The following is a 22,356-nucleotide window of genomic DNA, read 5'->3' as shown; positions in this document are numbered from 1 at the left end:
ATTTTTTTAATTGTGAGGGTAATATCTTCGACTAGATACGATTTGTGATCTTTTGACGTATCGTTGAAAGAAATCGGTTCAGTGAGAGCTGAGCAAAAATGGTAACAGACACAAAAAAAAACATATCATTGTAAAACTAATACCTTCTCAGCTTCGCATCGAAGCTAAAAACATCATAAATTTTTGATTATCGTATTATACCTTTAAAAGAAAGGAAATCTTCATAAAAATTCCTAATAATGAAACTAATAACCGAATAGTGTTTACAATATATAAAGTGTTCAGTAAATAAATCAACGGGTTTATATTGTATTCATTGTTTGTAACAGTAGACCAGTATTACTTTTTGTCGGGTTGTTACGTTGCTATTTAGGGGTTTAGCCTAAATGCACATCNTTGTATTCATTGTTTGTAACAGTAGACCAGTATTACTTTTTGTCGGGTTGTTACGTTGCTATTTAGGGGTTTAGCCTAAATGCTCATCTCCAGTGTCCTAACGGACCAACAGGGGATAGCTGGCTAGGCTATATCTACCTTAGGTACTGAGGTTTCCTATTCATTTTATAAACTAACATTCTATTCTGGACAATGAATAATTATTTCATTATAATATTGGCATATCAGTGACAATTTATATTAATATTTTTGTGTATTTTATTATTTACATGAAAGTTTTAAATTAATTTAGTTGATTGCTTAAGAGATTATATTGGCCATATGTGAAAGTATGACAATATTTACTTGACAATAGTTATCACAGTTTATTGATTTGATCAGAATTGTAATGATAGGTCAATGTATTATAACAATACACTTAGTCCAATAAAATTATTATTAAACTAATTTAAATTTGAAGCAATCATAACCTTTATGTCATAATAAATATTTACCATTAAATTAATAATTAAAGTTGATTTGGGTTTATTAAAAAAAAATAATAATAATAATAATCTTTAAAAATGTTTGAGGTTTAAAATATTAATTGACATTTATTTCCACGATAAAATAAAACATTATTATTAAAAAAAAATTAAATTAAATTAAAAGATTCACCAAAACAATATTCACTTCAAAATTTAAAAATAAGATTTATAAGAGTAATACATGAATAAATATATAATGGAAAATGGTGTTATTTAAAAAAATTTATGTCGAATGAAAGAGGGATATAAATATTATTTCTCATAAAAATTGATCCATACACTTTTCAATAAGTTATAGCATTATGAAGTTAAAAATGTAAAATATAAAATCCAGAATTTTCACACAAAAATAGCATTCGGGAGCTATTTTCACCGTGAAGACAAAATAAAGTCCGAAATTTTTTTTCCATAATAAAGTATATTACATTAGCATTATTTCAAGATAAATATAAAAGTGTCAGTATTTCCGGAACACATTATTGGAAAAGTTAATTATTTGTGAAAAAGTTATCATTTTGTATCCCCCTTGTGGACAAGAAAATTGGTCAGATTTATAAAAAAAAATATACAAAATGATAGTTAAATTATAAATTTTTCAAAAAGTTATAGCAGTTTTAAGTAAAATAAATTGAAAAAATGTCAAAAATTAGCGATTTTTAAAATATTGTAATTTTTTGGAGATTTCTCTCAGTACGGGGAACGAGAGAAATTTTTCAAAATTGTTGAGGGTAATGTCTTCGACTAGTTACGATTTGTGATCTTTTGACGTATCGTTGAAATAAATCGGTTCGACGAGAGCTGAGAAAGAGTGGTAACAGACACAAAAAAAAACATATCATAGTAAAACTAATACCTTCACAGCTTCGTATTGAAACTAAAATAATTTCAGGTTATATCAATTTTACATATAATAACTTAAAATCATGACGCTATGTACTAAGAAAACTGTTTTTAGTTTTTTTTTTTTAAATTTAAAGAAAATTTTTAATAATAATGTAAAATCCATAAATAACTCAAAACGATTTACATTTGCCTTTATTTATCTATTCATTTTTCATGATTCTAAAAAATAATATATGCTGTTATATCAAGAAAAATATGTAACTAGAAAAAAGCAATACATTTTTTTTCATTATTGTTTTTATTTTTAGAGTATTCAAGTGGTTTATGTTAAATCTATTACTCTATATATACAACACTACTATGATGTTAATAGTTTAAAAAATACAGTACTGTAAATATTTTAATAAATCATTTTTAATNTAAAATAAATAAGTAGACATAACAAAAAAATCATAAACGGTCCACCTTCGAATTTGTGACGTTACAATGTTTAAATAATATAAATTAGAAAAAATTCTTATAAATCGTGTCGCATTTAAAGTTTTAATATTTTAAGAAAAGCCAATGCTGATATATTAATCTAAGAAACTTAGATAATTGTTAGGAAGTGTCCCTATTTATGTTTATTTAAATCATTTTGATACAATTAACCAAAAGCTTTAACTTCTACTAAATTGAAATTATTTTTATTTTAATTTCATTCATTTTTTTCAGCAGGAAATAATGACGAACTCTCTTTTACAGTTTCTATACATAATTGTAAGTATTAATAAAAAATACTAAATTATAAATATTTTATTGTTTCTTTTTTTTTGTTAAATATAACAACAAATTCAATTAATCATTTAAACAATTAGTAATAATTAAAAATATAACATAAAAATACTCAAGAATTATATCACTCTTTTTACTGTATAGATTTTTGTATCAATATCTTTTGCCAGCGAAGAGTGGATCAGAAAAGCAGAAGAAGATTTAGCGAAATATGATGTTGCAAAAAGTAAATTATATAACTGCATGTATAGAGAAGATAGACTAAGCAAGAGTGCATTCAAATTCTTCAGAATTTTAGGAAAGTATATTTTGTTTTTAAACATGTAACGTAAAAATCGTTACCCCTTCATTTCTGTTGTATATTTATATTTTTTGTAAATTTTATTAGATTTTTATTTTAGTTATGCCGACTGCATATCGTGACATCGTTTATTATTTACATAATCATAATTAAGTGTTGTGATTTATTTATCAGCATGCGAAAAATCAACTGCGTACTACTCCCGGAAAAAAATAACGGTTAATATAGTCATAACTCTAATAAAAAAAAAGTTCCATAACTAAATAACTAATTAGGTTAACCGAACATTGTGTTAATCCAACTGTCTTAATTGCACTTGTATTATTCAAACCGTAATTTTGATTTAGGTTACCTAAATAATTCATGCGCTTATTTGAAACTAAAAATATGTCAGATATGAAGATTGAAAAATGTATTTCTGCCATTTAAATAATTCTTTATTAATTACACGACCTTATTTTAAATAATTAGTTCTTGGCAGTAAACTCTTGTACAGAATAATCGCTTAAGTATAACACATTCATTTCCTCAGAAAATACTAAATATTTTCAATTTTTGTAAATGAAAAAATTGTTTGATTCAAGAAATAAACAATTCAATAATGTGTAGTTAAATAATTAATTTCTTCATTCTTTCAGAGATAAAAAACCTAAATTTTAAGTTCATTTAATGAGAACCGCAGTTTGTAGTTTAATAATGTGATAAAAAAAAAAGTTTTCAAATAATTTTGACCTTGTAATTTTTTCATCATTAATTAAGTTTTCCTTATACTGCAGGCAATAATAATCTGTTTCAAAAAGTTATAAATAATCATTAGTTAATTACTGTAAATAAAAACTTGTTTATGTGACATTATAAAGAAATGACGACTACTTCATGCTAAACAGCAAATTATCAATCGAAAATTGGACAAAAATCGCTAAACTTTAACGAGCAATAGCAGAAAAACGGTTAATCAAATAAAAAATATTATGAAAACAAAACTTTTTCCTAACATATTATTTAACTATAGATAAGGAATTTTCATAAATGAAATTAAAATTTAGGGATTTTAACCCTAAATTATTAAAAATTTTAAATATTTAATAGTTTCCTAAAAAATGAGTGTCTTATCCTTAATAAATCACTTTGTATTAAAAGATTACTAATTAAAACGATTAAATTTTATTAAATGAGGTATTTGACATCTCCCTCGATTTATATATATGAAGGAATTACAATGTATAATATATTCATAATTGTTTTTACATGTCATAATATTAGTACTTACTCCATAATGACCATAACTTAAAAACAGTCAATGAAGAAGTTATCTCCTACTATAAAAAATTCCACATTAAATTACTCTCTCACCCTAATCCCCTAATAAAAAACCACTTAGGTTTAAAACGTAAGTGGTGCCCTGATCTTCATTCTAATAATATTAATACATAATCCAATTAATATAAATATAAGTACAAAAAATGTTTTCAAAAGATAATGGTAAGTGTCACTAATGAGTGGTTTCTTCTATCAAAATGTATTCATGTAATATATTTCTACATTTATCATACATGCATATTGTGCTCATTGTACAGATTGTATATTTCTGTATAAAAAAGATAATATTAGTACTCAAAGAAAAATAATTTTTGACATTTTGGTATTGATGAATTCAGTTTTTTATTCTTTATTTGATTATGCAGCCTTTAGCAATAAAAATGTATATAATTTTTTTTTAAACACAAAAAAGACATTATAACACAATATAAGTCTATTAAGAGGTCAAAACTTTGAAGTCTCTTATCTCAAAATTTCATTTTCGAGTTTCTTATTTCATTGATAATAAGATATATTGATGATTTGTTTTTAAAATGTATGATTTTTTTTTGTAGGTAAATATTATGCAGAGTTTGACTTATTTTTACTTGAATGTAGACTACTTCTTTTGAGAAATATTAGTAAAGAAGAGGTAGATAAAGCCATACTAAATTTTATGTGCGAAAGAGTAAGTAAAGATTTTAAAGTACTAGGAATTGAGGAGTGTGAATTCAAAGCTGAAAAATGCTTACCAGTATTTCATGAACATGTATTTAAGGATATAACACCCTCAGTAAGTAAAATTTTCAAACAATATTAGAAATATGTTGCTTTAAATTGTTATACAATTATACTATCCTTAATTCTTCCTTCCTGTTTTTTTTTTAATTACTATTTAAAGCTTTTTCACAGAAATATATAAAACGATTTAAAATCACTAATATATTCATGCAAATATTAAAAATTGAAACGTTAGGATTTCACAATTCATTTTTTTATTATGTGATGATATTAATTAAGTTTTAGTGTTTTCTAAATTTTCTTTTACATTATTTCTACTTGAATGTAAATTTTTTCTTGGAATAAATGTATTTTTTTGGTATAATAATATATCTAAAAAGAAATTAATTAAAATATAATGTACTTAACATATATGTAGTAGTGTAAAAAGATTTTATTTGCATGATACTGTAAATTTAGAAGAAAAAAAAATGCTTGCAAGTATTTCATGTTTATGTCTTTTGAAGTTTTGACTTCTTCGGTAAATATTCTAAAATAAAATTTGAAGCACTTTAGACTAACACTAATTTTTTTTCATATAATTGGAAATTAACACGATGAATAAACACATTAAAAATTTATATTTTATATAGCATGCAGGTTATTTTCACTTTTAATAATAGTATATAAGTATATAAAAATAATAATAGTATTAAATGTATGATATCACATTTTGTTTGTGCTAATAATGATCATTCAATTTCATTACTGTATCTATCTAGGTTACCACGACTATTCAAAATAAATTAAAGTTGTAGCATAATTATAATTTTAAATATATGTAGTATTTAGTGTACTCAAAATTTTATTTATTTTTTTTAAGAACCTTTATTAGAAAATTTACAATCTATACAGCTATATGTACAATAAGTAAATATGTTAATAGGAGTAAAATAGATCAGCTCTAAGCACTTCGTACCCAAAGATTTTGAGAGAAGACGTTTTAGTAAGATGAGTTTCCGATATCATAACAATATCCACTTTTTCTTTTACAAAATTAATTGTAATTCGTTGATGTTATTTAGTATTCCATTGGCATTCCACAAGAGGATTGTGAGTAGGTGTAATTGTTGATTAACGGCCAATTTTAAGAAGTTTCTCGAAGAGAGTCGTGAGGAGTGAGATAAGTGAATTGATTAGCGGTTGGGTTGATTTTGTCCACTTAATTGGATTCTTTGCTGTGGTAGGTTGAGTAGTTTTAGAGTGAGGAAGGTGTGGAAAATTTTGAGTGGTTAAGATTTTTTCTGAGTGAATTTAATCTGAGTTTACGTTTAGTATGTAATTGGTTTTAATGTTTGAATTGAGATGTGATTTTCTGTGCTTTAGTAGTTCTTTACAAGACTGACAGTCCCTATAGTTTGCCGGGTGGGAGCCTCCGCATAGAGCGCATTTGGCTGGTTCATTTCGGTTTTTTGTGCAAACAGAGGAGTCGTGATCTTCACCACATCGAAAACATCTGGGGTTGTGGTTGCAGTAACTCCGGGTGTGACCATAGGACTGGCAAACGTTGGCATTGGGGGATTTCTTTTTTGGTGTGGGGGACTTCTATTTTTATTTTAGAATAGCAGAGGGAAGTGAGTTTAAATATTTCTTGATTCAGTTCAGCTTGCTCGAGGTCAATCTGTATGAATCAGAGCTAAATGTTTGTAATTTAATACCTTTGGTAGAGCTTTTGCAGAAAAAACTAGATGCGTCGGTGAGTTCTTTCATTTTGAGGCAAAAAAAATTGTAGTTTATTCATGTTTGTATGAATATAGGTGGAGGTAGACTTTTTTTGTTGGTGATATTTTCTACAATTTGTTCATTAGTGCTGTACATGGAAACGTTTTCAGTCGCAGGAGAGATTGGTGTGTATCTTTTTTGATAGATGAATATACTCGTATCAGATTTTTTTGACTGGGGTGAGACGTTATAAAGCGATCTGATGCGTTTGTTTTTATCGACTGTTTGTCATTTTCGTTGTCCGAGAATTCAAAGTGCGATTTATCGGTAGACTGGGAAAATCTTGATTTGGATAAGACTAGCGGTGAAACAGTTTTTTTTTTTTTGTTGTATTCATAGTTGAGTTATTTGGTTGACTTGTTGAGATAATTATAGTAGATAAGATGTACGAGTAATTGACCTCGAACCGTCGGCGGCCGTTTGTTTTGTAGTAAGTTGTGAAACTGGTTTATTTTAGTTAAAGGTGTGTTGTGATAAAAAATAATTGCATAATACTTGATTTCTGTAGTGTTGCTCTTTTGGGAGTCTAACACGAACTGGTACTTAAAATTACATTTAATTTTAAATGTTATAAATATGTACAAATAACTATTCTTTTTGAAAATTCTGAATTTTGACCACCATTATTTCATTTTCGATCACTGCAAGGCATTATCTTAGTTAGATCATTATCAACCGAACAAACAAATTAATTATGTGTGTTGCCATTTATAAAAGTATGATTGACACCAGTATATAGTATAAGGTTTTTATGAAAAGTAATTCCTGATTGATAAACTGAGAAAAACATGGAACTAAAAGAAAGCAATAAAAAAATTTATCAATATTATATTTATTTTTATTTTTAGATAACGAAAAAAATATTAAGCAATTCGCCATTGTCAAAATTGTACAAAAATATAAATAAAAGTAAAAAATCCTACCGAGAAGTTATGGAAATTGATTCAAATGAACTAGATTCTGAAAAAGTAACAAAAGTAGATAAATTCTACAAATCTTTAAGTAAATTAACTGAATCAAATGTATCTGACATTGATAATGAAACAAACAATAACTAAAAAATAATTTTTACTATATTCAATATCTATAAAAACCATATTGTATACCACATATTACCTATGATAAATGTAAAAATATTTTTAGCTTAGTTCAATATTTTTTTCAAAAATGTAATAAGTACTTTTATTAAAAAATTTTCAAATAAAAACTATAAGATAGCGTGGTGTAAACCAATATGGCATTTTCGAAATTTTTCCTTATTTAAGTTAAATTAAATTGAATTCATTAATTAAATGATTAAGAAATCATCAAAATTTCAGACATCAGTGCTCTAGCGCAAATATTAGTCATTAAATAACCAATTATACTAAAAACACCAATATAAAAACATCTTTAATACGCTTTTGTAATTTTACTCAATCGAAACTGATATATACATAAATACAAATATAAATTACGGTAGGTATTATTAAAACCCTTTTATTCAAACGAACATTTTGCATTTTACAAAAAAACCAGAACAATTTTTATTTTACGTATACATAAACATAATATACAATATATATTAATTATGTCATATATTATATCATGTATATAGTATTTGTATTTTTTATTTTAATGTAACAACAACATGTCGATATTTTTTCAGTTAATATAATACAACGATCATATAAATAATTTATTAATAATACATCCATAGGTACTAAATTAAATTATTACATTCACTCAAGGTACCTACAATTTTAATAATAATTATTATAATAATTATACAATATGATAATGATTACAATAAAAAATTAAAACAAAACAAATGTATAAACGATTCAATTATTTATTTACAGAACAAATCTAGGAATGTATATTATAACAATGTAACTTTATATTCATCTAAATATCAATTGATTTTATTTCTTTGGTTAAATACTGGTTTAAGTTGTTTTTTGGTATTTTCTTACAAATAATTAATGAAATATTATTCGAACTTTAAGTACTGGCAGTACTGTAACTATAATAGCTTAAGAAAAAGTATATTGGACGTATACTGAACGTCTATAAGTATAATAATTTCTTAATAACAAAGAACAAAATATATAAATAGCGTAGATAAGGAAGAACAGAAAAATAGGAAAATAATTTTTCCCGAAAATATCGAGAAAGATAACGTAACTAAAATTTTAAAAATCTATTAAAGACAACTATTAGAATTATTTTTCTTTTGAGGTACATGAAAAATTTAGTACTGTTAATATATTTTTTTCTTTTTGTAAAATTTCTTGTAAACTTCAGCAGTTTAAAATTACAAAATAATAATTATACATACTGACTTATTGTTAAGAACACACATCTGGAGAACAGTCTAAAAGCACAATAAAAATTTTAATAAAACATGCTCCGTGTTGTAAGTTACAACACCAAAATTATTATAACTTTTTGTATGATTAGAAAAATGTTTATATTTAAAATAATACCGGTTTCTCAATAATACTTCTTTAAATTAATATAAATTTTGCATTGAATTAATTAAACATTTTTTACATAGGTAACCATTATCAATGTAGTACATTTTTTAATAGATTAATACATTATTCTATGGAAAGTAAAACCGTTGTTTAAGATTTGTATGACTTTATTAATTTAACGGTAATTAAATAAGTCTTAATAGAAATTTTCATTTTATTTTTAAAAAGTTTTGTTAAAATTAATTAGCCAAAAAAATTGTATTCAAAATAAAATAAAAATTAATTTTTTTGGGACAAGACAAAACATTTTGTAACAAGTAAATAAAAATGAATTACTACCAATTATGACCAACTGGTTGTGTATGAACCCAGAAATTGTTTTAGACCGTCTTGTTGGTTTTTATTTATTTGTAACAACAGGGTTTAATAAGTCATAATAAAATATTCATTGATTTTCTCTATTTATAAATCAATAAATGGTACCTATTTTTTTAATTACCCTGTAATCCATTTAAATTTGGTGAATTTTTTTAGTTTTCGTCTTAATGAAAGTATTTTTAGTTATAATCACAATTATATTGTAGGAACAATAACAAATTTGTTTAAAACATTGATAATAAAAAGATTATTTAAGATTTTTGTTTTAATAATTGTTTTAAAATTAAAGTTCTGTGTTATAAAAACAACAGGTGACGGTCTAGGACAATTATATTATATTTATTTCAATAAAAATTTGTGAATATTCAGGAGCGTTAACAAACATCTTGAATAAGTATATCAATTATAATAGTATATAAAAATAATAATTTTAGCATAATTTTTTAAACCATAAAAAAGCGAGTCATATGATATCATATTATTTAAAAATTAATTCAGTTTTGTTTATTATTTTAAACAATCGAACATTTATAAAAGAAACAAATCTGTCCATTGAAGCGCCGTATTATTTTGGTCCCTAGTAATGCTCATTGTAAGCAATTTATTTATGTTTCATTCACCGAGTTAAATGAAATAGAACAGTGTCAGTTGTAAAAATTAAACAGAGATATTGGTAATAATTATGTGATAGTATGAAGCGATCGAGATGAACTTAAATAATTAAACTGTATTAAATATATCTGATCTACTTATATTAATAAAAATTAAAATAACGAAATAAAAAATAATGCTTTATAAATATCATATTAAAATGAGTATATGTGGAAGACTTGCGACTAATAAGACACTACAGGCCATCAAAAATATCAAGACGCTTGCAAAGTTATATATATAATAGGTACAGATTTGATCAAAACGTAAAAGCCTTTATCTCCAACTCATTTGATTTTTTTTTTTTTTTTAATAAAAAATAACAATTAAATATACTTACATATTCATTTGATGCAATTTAAGATAAAATCTTGACTGAAATATTTTATCATCCATTAAACATTTTTTTATTTAATTTAACAAAAACAAAACAATTTCAAGATGGTCCATACTTTTGATTGGAAATGAATTTATATGTTATATGTTACAACCTAAGACCACTCATTTTGTCTTTGTTAGAAAATAATCTCATCAAAAGAATGGTTACAAGTACGATTCCAAACAACGTTATTTGATTAAAAAAATATTACAGTAATTAAAACATGTTGGAGGTAACTTAACGAAGGAAACATCTTAGCTATCACAGCACAGCACCTTATAGGCGTTTGGAGACCTGAGTGGCCACCGGATTGCAATTGGAATACTAAAATATAAAAACAAACATTTTATCATTAATAATAATTATTATGATATTAAACAACAAAATTAAACACAAATAATGTCATAAACAATAAAACTTAGATTACATAATTTATTATTTAATTTCACAAGAAAATTATTTTGAATTTTTATTATATTTTAAATATGAACTCATTAGTCACGTTAAGTATTAAAATTATTTATATTAAGTAATTGAATTGTAAGATGCGTATCTTTTGGTTTCAAGCTCAAGTAAATGTTTAGATTTACTAAAAATTTTAAATTGATTTTTGTTGAACTTTTTAGCCAGAATAAGTGTTAATACTTATTAATCAAGGCATACATTAACATTATTTGGTAGAAAGACGCTCTTTCTCTAGTTTCATTTTCTTCTGAAGAAAAACACAATGATGTTCTTAAATTTTTTTTTTTTTTTTTGTGCGACACTAAGCTCTCCGCAATGTCTATTGTGCTTATATTTTTTTAGAAAATCAAACAATAAACGATTTTTATATAATTTTATAATAGTGACTAGAAGTGAGGTTCGGGGGCTATTATTTTTATCACTAGATGTTGCTCGACTTTAATTCTCTTTCCGCCTAGGTTAAATCATGTTTACATACAACATTTTTTTTTAGAATTGTCTGTATATTGAACAATATGTATTGAGAAAATATAGAAATTCATTTTTATATTTAATGAGTATGAAAAATGGATGTTTAGTGTATTTGATTATAATAATTATAAACATAATTATTATGCTCCACCTGTTAGTCAGACGTCGGTTTCGATACTAAACCTCTTGATGCTATTATTATTGAGCCTAACCACAGTGGCACAACTATTGAACCGCTTTGGCTGCTGGGGTGGAGGCAACGACAGTGGCGGTTCGTCCACCTCCGAGTCCAGTAAACAATTATCAGTTGACTCTAAATCCATAAGATCTGATGTCGAGTCGCCTCGAGGGTATTTAATCATGTGTTGACCTAAAAAAATACATTATGTTATATTTCCCTTTACTACTAGTATATAATATAGATAGGAATACCTAGAGTACCGGGAAGATAAGGGCAGCTAGTAACATGGTTGAAATTTTGCGATTGCATGTCTTCTTGGTCAGTCTCTCTGTGGTAAAAATAGTTGAAATTGGACACGATAACGGGAACTGGTAGTGCGATTGTAAGTACACCGGCAATCGCACACAATGAACCAACAATTTTTCCCCACACACCCACTGGTCTAAAACACGTTTTAAAACAGCACGTGTCAGCAGGATTTTGGATACATTTTTCTTTAATACATAACAAGCGACTTTGATTTTCGATCAAATCAAACAAAACAAAACAAAAAGGGTATGTATTCTAATATAATAATAATGAAAATTATTCGCATGCTGAATAAAAAAAAAAAAAAAAAATATATATATTTTTTTACGTTTTCAAATAAGTTATTGTAATGTTATGATTATTTGTTTAAACGATTAAATTTGTTTACACACTTAAAACGCACACAAACAATACATTTTCCATCAATTATTTATTTTTTGAAAATTAAACTATAAAAATACAACAATAAAAATTAATTGATTAGCTATTGTTTTAGCGTGAGGATATGTGTTATAAATATAAAACATGATTTTTTTTATAGATTATGAAGTAAAACGTACATTTCTAATCAATATAAGTTATTATTTTTAATAGAACTGAACGATTTTTTGGTTGACTCGAAGTCTAAATTAAATTAATTTAATCCGTATCCGGATTGAACGGTTTCAATCCGAATTACAGATTAAATACGGATTATAGATTGAATCCGGATCGCTAATAAAATCCGTGAAATTGTATGATATCAATATATTAATATTAATGAATTGATTACAGATGTTTATTGTTTAATATTTATTTTATGTAGCTAAATTTTTATTTTACGAATAAACAGATTTTATTGGTAATCTGGATTGTTCGGTGTTTTTACAACACATATTGATCCAGATTAGAAATCCAAATACGGATCAATCCGTGTTTTTTTCTCAGCACTAGCTTTATCATAATAATTTTAACTTAGAAAATTAACTGACCATGCAAACAAAAAATAGCTTTTACAAAATTATTGATTAAAGATAAAACACTCAATTTCTCAGTAATTATTGAACATTTGAAATGTTTACAATGGAAAATGTTGTTCGATTTGTATAATATACTTTTGATATATTTTTGTAAAAAAAATTCTACAATGATATGTAGTTAAATGAATTATGCCTGTTAATAAACGCATACTCTGATAATCAACGTAAGTAAACTATCATACATTGTTGAATGACCTGAGTGGAAATTTTTTTTGATAACTACAATAAAAATAATTTATGAGCTATTAGATTAGGTTATTGTTGCCTTGGGTATTATGAAAATCAATTTAATGATGAAATTGTATTTCAACAAAATCTTCAAAAAAAAAAAAAATTATTTTTCAATCATATTATAAATTTAAAAAAAGGGATTCCCATTAAAGAAATTAAAGTTTAAGTTTTTATCCTTGAAATAATAAAAAGAAATTATTTAAATTACATATTATTGTATTTTTTTTTTTAATCAAACAATAGTTTCCTTTTCGGTAATTTAAAACTTTCAATAATTTTCAAGAAAATAAATATTTCGTCCATAATGAATCCACTTTGTATGAAAATAACTCTGCATAACTGAAATTCCATTCAAGTTAATGTAGAACAAATATAGCATGCAGTATTACATAATTAATTAATAACTAGAAATCTAAAACTAAACTATCACAGAAAAAATTACAACACTATGAGTAAAAACTACAGCTAAACAAACCAATTATGTTGTTAAGACAATGTGTAAAGTGACTATGTGTTAGTAAACTGTTACATCTATAACGTCTGCCTAGGCATAATGTCGAAGTTAAAAAATACTCTAAACTTTTTCTAGAATCTATTGAGTTTCTAGGAATAAATTAAACTCTATCTGAAAACAATATTAAACTATTATTTAATGGTAACAAGTTAAATCTTTTGATAATTAGCTAAACTAAAATGTTGAATGTACCAAAATTTCAACTATGTGGATCTATGAGCCACATAAACTAATATGTTTGACCTAATCCACACCTTGGCGAACTCTATTTGAGCTTACAGTGACAAGACGACTATCATAACTAAATTAAATAAATACACAAGTTTTTTTTATAAAAAAAAAACATATACATTTTACTTAAAAATATTACGAGGAACTAAAAGGTATATACACTTTCTACATCATTACTTTGAGGGTGCCTACATCGTATAATACAAAATTATCGGAATATAATATATTAAAAACGTGATGGATGTACCAAGTCTTATCATTAATAAATACAAGTGTGTTATTTGTTTAAAGATATAATTTATAAGATTTAATTAGCTAATAATAATATTGAAAAACTACTGCAGTTGGAAATTAGTGACAGCTGTGGTATACGGTATTAATGACACAAGCCTATTTACGTTATGTTAAATAAAAACAATACTAATGTTAGACTGATAAGACAACGAATGAAATAAAAATTATACGATTACGAAGTATACTCTAATGCATATATATATATATATAAGTCAATAATGCGACTGATTAATTCGGTTAAAATATTAGTAATTGTTGCCAACAAAAGAAAAAAAAAGGAATACATCTATTTTTCAAAGAAAGAGATAATGGCTTCTAAAATATGTTAAAATGCAAGTAACTATTTATTAGTGAATAAATAAAATATGGAAAAAAATAAATTTCAATAACTGTCTAATTTTGTCTTAATGAAATTGAGTACATCATACGTCATGTCACCATAGCCCACAGTCGTCATGGTAACAACAGCCCACCAAAATGCGTCCGGGATAGACTTGAAGAAGGAACTCTCTGAGCCGGCTTCGGCGAAGTATACCGCGCTCGAGAAAAGCACCACACCTGAAATTCATTTGGACGGTGACTCATGTAACAATAAAATGAATAATCATAAAATAAAACCAAAAATAATAATAACATAAAAAATACATTGAACTCGATAAGACGACTCGACTAGTTCATCCAACGCGACACTTGTAAGTACTTAGTTACTTGACGTAACAACGCCATGGGAAATAAATAAATCAGCAGCGACAATCGAATCTCAACGTATCTGCGGATTAGCAGTTAGGTGTGGTGGCAAGTCCTCTGCCTGTACGACGACAATATTATTGCTCTGACTGTATATACGCAATCTCACATGTTAAGTAGTCATGTCCGTCGTGTGTAATGTGTGTACATGTGTAGTCTATGTCAAGTATGGTAAAGTGTGTGTTGGCAATTAGTTACCTCATGTCACCGTATCCGACTGTCGTCATGGTGACCACGGCCCACCAAAAAGCGTCCGGGATGGACTTGAAAAACGACTGATCGGAACCCGCCTCGGCGAAGTACACGGTGCTCGAGAACAACACCACTCCTGGAAAACGACAAGCTCAAGCAACTATGTCCGGTAATTACCCCTAAACCCTCCCCTACGCTATTAAAAACACACACAGGCACAATAACGCTGAATCGACCAACAGTTGTAAAATTGCTGAACTTTTATTTTTGTTTTTCTGTCGTTCGGTGATAGCTAAGATTTTAAATGTTTTTTTGTACCGCAGTTTCAACACTGAACTGTTGACACACAAAATTTTGCTAAAATTTATACCGGTAGTTACTTGTATACAACATCGCTAAGGATTAGGTTCTACTATACACATCAAGAAGTCCATTTTAAACCGATTAAATACACAGCGATTTCAATTTATGATAACCGGCATAGGTTTTCATATCATTATTAATATGACTATTTACCATTACTACATCGTAATAGGATGAAGACGGTGCATTTTTTTATTATTATTATTTTCTTTGAACGCAACTTGCATTAGAATTAGTTGCTTTATACATATTGTTTTCGTTGGAAATATTTCAGATAAAATAAAAATATCCAATCCCATTGTCGCGTATTGCTAATTTTTATACTGTAACCTATTCCGAATGAAAAATGCAGAATTAATAAAAAAAACTTTTGACGGTGAAAGGCTTCTAGTATCAACCGCTTTTGAATGCGCTATTGAGAAACATTAAAATTCCAGCCTATTGAGGATTAAAAGCTCCGAATTTGTAGTGTAATTTTTGTTTGACCTCAGCGTTAGATATGTAATTTTTGATGAATAAAAAAAAGGAAGGAAAACAATGGGAAAATACGGATTTCTACCGCGACGATGACGGTGGTAGCCGGAAAAGTGGGCCGTTTTTCTCAATGACGTTATTCACAAAACCCCGGACGGATGACGTCATCCAATCGCTAGTGTATCCATGACGACGGGGTCCCGGCCTGGTTCAGCACATATTAGGTGTACGTGTACGCGCGCGCGTCTACCGCTACCATCCGTCGTCGTGGGCCATCCGGGAGAACCCAATTGTGCATTTATGTATGTCTGTCGGTATACAATATAATTATCGTATACAATTAGGAATTCTATTTAGATGAATTATGAATATGTTTGATTGTGTGGTACGAGAGAACACGAGTAGCACGTTGACTGGTACCAGAATAGCACAATTATTGCGAATTCAATGGTTGCCAGCGATGGATTTCTCCCACCGATGGATTTCTCGCACCGATGGAGCTATGCGTTATTGTGTATTAAACCGGTCGCCAATCAGTTAATCATTTACCGTTTGGACGGATTTATGACGCCATTGTTTTCAGTTAATACGATGGAAAACAACCAACCCGTTAATGGGACTGTCACATTATAAACGTTTAAGCAAACCAATTAATGAGTTGACATGAAAAAATTCTCTATTCATAAATACCTACAACGTGATTTTCTTAACGTCCGCCACCCGACTTCTCTGAAACTTGGAACTTAGTATTTCAGAGGATATTAACATTTTTTAGCGATGGCTGCACGTGAGACTCGGGCACGTTAGTATTTATCATTAGACGTTTCTTAATCACACCTCTCTTCCCGCCTAGATATAAAATTGTTAATAACTTGAAATATGGGTCAAAAGTTGCTATCGACCAGTCATTTACTAAATTAAATCATATTTTATTTCGTGACCTAGTTGTGTTTTGCCATTTGAATAAATTAAGTTGTCGCCCTTATAAGCGACGAATTTAATAAGTAATTAATAACTGATAAATTTATGAAACTAAAAAATACCAAAAATAATTTGCTCAATACAATTATTATTTTAAGAGAAATCGGATGGCCAGCGTTAAAAGAATCTCTAAAAATTGCTCTGTTTTGGTATTATAATGAAATTAGTACCAATTAAAGAAAAAATAAAACTATTACTTAAATTCCGTATTATGAATCCTTAATGTGATGTTATATACAAGTACAGTTCACAATATTACAACAACAAAAATGAATTATTTTAATTTCATAAATAATTTAACTTTCTTAGTGGCCTTAGTCTATAGGACTAAGTTTTTTTTTAATAATTTAAGTCTCTCCTAGATTAAAAAAAATACACATATACTTAACTTAATGTTGTCTATGTAGTGAAAATTTGAAAAAAAACATTTACGAATTTCGAATTTCAAGAAATTATCGAATTATGTAATTTATGATTTTTATGGAAATTTTGCTTTTTAATGAATAGTATAATTCAATCTAGAACGATGAAAAAATATCGATATATTGCACATTTGTATTGATTTATTAGTTTGGAGTTTTAAGTGAAATTGATAAAAATATTTTAATGAAATTTGAAGTATTTGAGATGTACATTTTGAATAATGTAAAATTGACATGGAAAATATGCTAAAGCGTAAATTTAATTATATTGAACGATTAAAACTACATCTCGACTTCACATTTCATTCATCTAATCATTGACGTATTTAATAACGTCATCAGTTGACATATAGCTCTAATCCTATTTAGAAATATGCTAAGACTACTTAGTTTTTCCCTCTACTTGGTATTTCGTGAAATACAATCGATTAAAAATAATAATAAATTACATGAATTATTAAAAACCTTATTATTCTATTAAAGATACTACGAATCCCATGTAATCCACGATTAGCAGTGGAAGGTAAAAAGACTTTTCTTACCGATAAATAAGAAAAATATGAGCAATCCCAGTTCTCTCATGGAGGCTTTCAGGGTGCGACCAAGAATCTGTAACCCCTTGGAATGTCGGGACAGTTTGAATATCCTGAAAACCCTCACGAGTCTAATGACCCTGAGTATAGCCAATGACATGGCTTGGTTGGTGCTCTTATCCTGCGGATTCTGTGGCGCCTTGGGTAAGTTCATTGTTGGATCCTCTTCCTCGGCGATCACGGTGGCAAGTGTGATGAAGTACGGGATAATGGCTATTATGTCGATCGTGTTCATCACGTCTTTAAAAAAGTGAAGTTTGTTTGGACAGGCGAGAAATCGGACGGACAACTCAAACGTGAACCACACGATACATATTGTCTCAATTAAAAAGAAAGGATCAGTTATATCTGGCACCTCATCCTCCTCAATTTTCGTCCTATTTGTTGTCGTGTTGAACACTTTATAATGTTTAAACTCAGGTAATGTTTCTAAACAGAATATCACAATGGACAAAAGTATAACGAACACGGATATTATAGCCACCACTCTTGCCGCCTGTGAACTCTCTGGATATTCGAATAGCAACCAAACCTTACGCTGGAACTCAGGCTTTGGCAGAGGTTTCTCTTCTTCTTTTATAAAACCTTCTTCTTCCCTAAAAAAAAATATTTTATGTATTATAAATTTAAACAATCATCAATTTGATCCAATAATATTTTAGTTTATGTCATTGAATATTTTTTAATTGGTAATAATAAGTAATTATTTATTTATAATAATAAATAATATTATTTTACAGTACACCATAACTTTTGAGGGCTATTAACTTCGAATAATCTACTTTTTCCAGTAGTTTGATGGCCTAAAAAAATTATATGGGACATATCGAGCATTTTGTTACCAATATGTCCATTTTTATGAAATTGTCTCACCTTTTTTTTTCGCGTATCCTTCATATATAATTAAAATATGCAATCAGACATTTTAATTATGGTAAAAAATTGTATTTTTTAAGTACCACAAACGTCTGAAACGTTGGGTTATAAATAAGTATGTGTGAAAACGACATTTTGTATGTACCACTTCAGATGTGTTTGTCACTACATTAATTTTATTAAAACCTTAAGGAGACCACCACAAAGCATTGTAAATACTTTTTCATTAACACTTATAGAATATAACCCCTACAAAGACAATTTTATAAGCTATCAACACAAGCAATAATAATTTTAAAAAATTAATAATATACAGATAATCCATACTATATTCAAAAACGACAATAGATAAAATGAACAATATTTGATGAATATATAAACTCAGCACCATTGAAAGCAAATACTGACTTCAGTCAATAGATCAGTCGGCAATAAGTCAATGATAACACACTATAATATATATTAACAACTTCAAAATAGTCGAAGGTAAACCAAGATATCACAGAAAACATTATTGAAGTTAGTATGTATCTATTTTGTGAAAGCAGTGATCTAATTAAAGAGGACCTGAATGAACAAGGGTGAAAACAGCGATGGTCCATACAACTAAACCATTACACNTTTGTGAAAGCAGTGATCTAATTAAAGAGGACCTGAATGAACAAGGGTGAAAACAGCGATGGTCCATACAACTAAACCATTACACTTTCGTGTAAACCCGAGTTTTTTTATAAAATGTTGTATTGGTACGCATAATAAACTAAAATGTTAGAGTGCACGAGCAGTGACTACATTTCTAATAGCTAAAAATAACTAACTAAACTAGTATGTGCCTAGAAAAATAAGTATATTGTTTTAAATGAAAAACATTTTTAATTATATTTTAATATATAATATTTCATCGATAGCATTAATATCCGTAATACTATTTTAGTGTTGTTTTACTGATGTAGTTGTTTTGCCTATACACTGCGCCGTCCAAAATATTGGTCACGTTTAATGAAGAACTTAATGTATTCAAGCATGGGCAATAATATTATACAACACAAAAGTTTTGATCTCGGGATATGAGAGACGGATAAAAGCATAAATATATCAGTATACCCTTATTATCTCCAACGCGCTCGTTTTTTGTCTTTTATTACTACTGCGACCTTTGGTTATCCTGTCAAATGAGAAAAAAAGAATTTAACCGGCAAATAACATTAATAATAAAACAACTCGGAGCGCACATTAATGTTTAAGGTGTATTTTTAGAGAAGGGCACGAATTTTGTATTGATCGGCCCGACCAACCGCTAGATATAGGCTCATCCTAACGCACCCACGTAAGCCATTTACATTGTTGCCACTTTATTCGTTTCGGCCAAAGGCAATAATATTATCCGTCCTTGTTCTATTAGTTGTATACGAGCTTTTTGTTTTTAGGCGGCCGGCAGCTGTCAGCTGTTAAAAATAACTAGCTGCAAGGCATTTGAGTAACACTTTTCTATATGTATGTGTTATTGATTGGCACGAACCGAGGTAAGTGTCGGAAGCTGTTCCACTCGAGTACGGAAGAAGCTACTGGTAGTGACGGATTTATTTATAAAGAGTCTGACATTCTAGCGAATAAAAAAAACAACTTTATACAATGTAAGACTTAGTTGAAATGATGTTATATTCCTTGAACGATAGAATCCCCCATATTTAAAATAACCTGTGTACATAATAAAGCTTAGTGATTAGTCGACAAGATCCGTTTCCTTGACCACATACTATACTCAATATACATATCTATAAACAAAACATTTTGATTTTATTTTTATAATTTATTACAGAGCCATTGATATTAAATGAGTAAATGGCAAGACTGTACTATATAGTCAAATGGTTAGACAAACCAATTACAAATAAAACCATAATGGTCCCATAGTTATCATTAATCTCTCGAAATAACTTGAGTCGCTTTTTTTATCTAACTTATTGATCATTTTCTTTTTCTTCTTATGTCAGTATAACCTAACTATTATCTACAATTTTTGCTAAACTATAGTTACTTAACATGTAGAATACAATATCAGTATTGTTGAAATAATCCGTCCAAGTCCTCATTCCTTTGAAATGAAAAATACGAGTTTCATCCTAATACTCGAAAATAATTAGTATAACCCAACCTAAGTCAAGTAACTTAATTTTTTTTTTTAGGTATATTTTTAAATATTTTAACTATACGGGCAAAATGCGTACACGTTGGGATAGCGTGTATTAATATTAATCTTTATTTTTAAGAACGTATAATTAACTGTTTATAAACATGTATAAATTATTATTTTGTACATATTTTGTTTATCTAACAAATATTTTATTTTTTATAGAGTTTAAAAAAAAAAACTTCCATTTGGGGCAAAATGGTGTGTACTCTAATTACAGGACAGCCCCAGTTTTTCCCGTTCATATAATTTATAATTAGAAATTATTTATACTTCAATAATTTTATTTCAAATTAAATTATTTAATAAAATTAATTTAAAATTACATTTAGTTAATTAATTTTACATTGATCTACAACCATAAATATAATAGTAATTGTTAATCGTTGATTTCATTGTTAATTAAAATATTTGGGACATACTAAATTCTATATTTAAAACAACAAAGGTTAAAAAATAAAATAAGTTGCTCTCAAACCTATCTAATAAGTGAAATATGTACAAAAATAATAAATCCATCTACTGTCCCATTTTATTTCTAAGTCGGAGTTAAATGGGATATTTGAGGTTTTTCTTTTTTATGTTTTGTTATAAATACGCAAATTTATATTTTAACTATTTAATGGCGTTTTAATAGTATGTATAAATATCTTGACATTCAATTCTGTTTTCGATTCAAAAACAGTTAAAATTGAGTGTGTCACATTAAGTTGAACGTTATGTCTATCATTAAAGCCCAGGAACTCTACATAGCTTTAAAGCCGTACAAAAATTCAATAATCTTCTTCATCTTCGCTACAAAAAAATTCAATAATAATAATGATAATTTTTTATTTTTACAGTTTAAAAAAATTTCCAAATCATTTTTCTTTAGAGTTTATTTTTTTTAAATACAATATATATATATATATATATATATATATACAGTATAAATTGTGGTAAGGTATATTTAGAATACCACTTTATTGCTGAGGGAACCGGTACGGAGGACAGATGTGTTTAAAGTTCCCGAATGGTCACCCATCCGGGAACCAAGTGCAAAAAGCGTAGCAGAACATCAGTACTCTAACGGTGACAGAACGAGCCGCCACTGCGCCACGCCACACTCTGATATTTTATAAATTAAAAAAAAAAATTCTCGTTATCCTACGACACGAATTATTTTTGATAGTAATTCATTATGATTGCTAAAAATAATGAACTACTTCACATTGCTATTCCTATTAGGTGTAATGGAACTCAAAATAGGAATTGATTCCAGGAATCCGTTCCTTTTGGAAGGCGTACTTTAAC

The 22,356-nt window shown here is 27.5% G+C and overlaps 2 protein-coding genes across 15 annotated transcripts in view; one reads left to right on the top strand and one right to left on the bottom strand.

The window, feature by feature from the left end:
* Nucleotides 1-2,304: 2,304 nt before the first annotated feature.
* LOC126905657 (uncharacterized) lies at nt 2,305-8,028 on the top strand. The gene is made up of 4 exons (XM_050685593.1): nt 2,305-2,525; nt 2,685-2,839; nt 4,717-4,933; nt 7,491-8,028. The coding sequence occupies exons 1-4, from the start codon at nt 2,490-2,492 to the stop codon at nt 7,698-7,700; spliced, it is 618 nt and encodes a 205-aa protein (XP_050541550.1). The 5' UTR covers nt 2,305-2,489; the 3' UTR covers nt 7,701-8,028.
* A 320-nt stretch (nt 8,029-8,348) lies between these two features.
* LOC126905634 (potassium voltage-gated channel protein Shaker) overlaps nt 8,349-22,356 on the bottom strand; it is a 75,053-nt gene continuing 61,045 nt past the window's right edge. For 5 of the 14 annotated variants that reach the window (XM_050685532.1, XM_050685533.1, XM_050685537.1 and 2 more), the window contains 5 exons: nt 17,946-18,592; nt 15,170-15,299; nt 11,878-12,068; nt 11,597-11,815; nt 8,349-10,833 (listed from right to left, as the gene is read on the bottom strand). In XM_050685532.1, the coding sequence (XP_050541489.1) occupies nt 11,604-11,815; nt 11,878-12,068; nt 15,170-15,299; nt 17,946-18,592 (1,180 nt within the window). In that variant the 3' untranslated portion in view covers nt 8,349-10,833; nt 11,597-11,603. Of the gene's footprint in view, nt 10,834-11,596; nt 11,816-11,877; nt 12,069-14,614; nt 14,783-15,169; nt 15,300-17,945; nt 18,593-22,356 lie in introns of those variants that run through there. The other 9 variants (XM_050685531.1, XM_050685535.1, XR_007704067.1 and 6 more) reach the window with 8 other exon arrangements.

This window comes from Daktulosphaira vitifoliae, unplaced genomic scaffold (assembly GCF_025091365.1).
Source record: "Daktulosphaira vitifoliae isolate Bord-2020 unplaced genomic scaffold, ASM2509136v1 Scaffold_4, whole genome shotgun sequence".
NCBI lineage: Eukaryota > Metazoa > Arthropoda > Insecta > Hemiptera > Phylloxeridae > Daktulosphaira > Daktulosphaira vitifoliae.
Note: the sequence above shows the minus strand (reverse complement) of the source record. Positions and strands in the feature narration are given on the sequence as shown.

Bases quoted from the DNA above. Each gene is read 5' to 3' on its own strand.
- LOC126905657 (XM_050685593.1), top strand. From the start codon at position 2,490: ATGACGAACTCTCTTTTACAGTTTCTATACATAATT. The intron at 2,526-2,684 runs GTAAGTATTAAT...TTTACTGTATAG, and splicing joins TACAGTTTCTATACATAATT to ATTTTTGTATCAATATCTTT. The intron at 4,934-7,490 runs GTAAGTAAAATT...TTTTATTTTTAG, and splicing joins TTAAGGATATAACACCCTCA to ATAACGAAAAAAATATTAAG.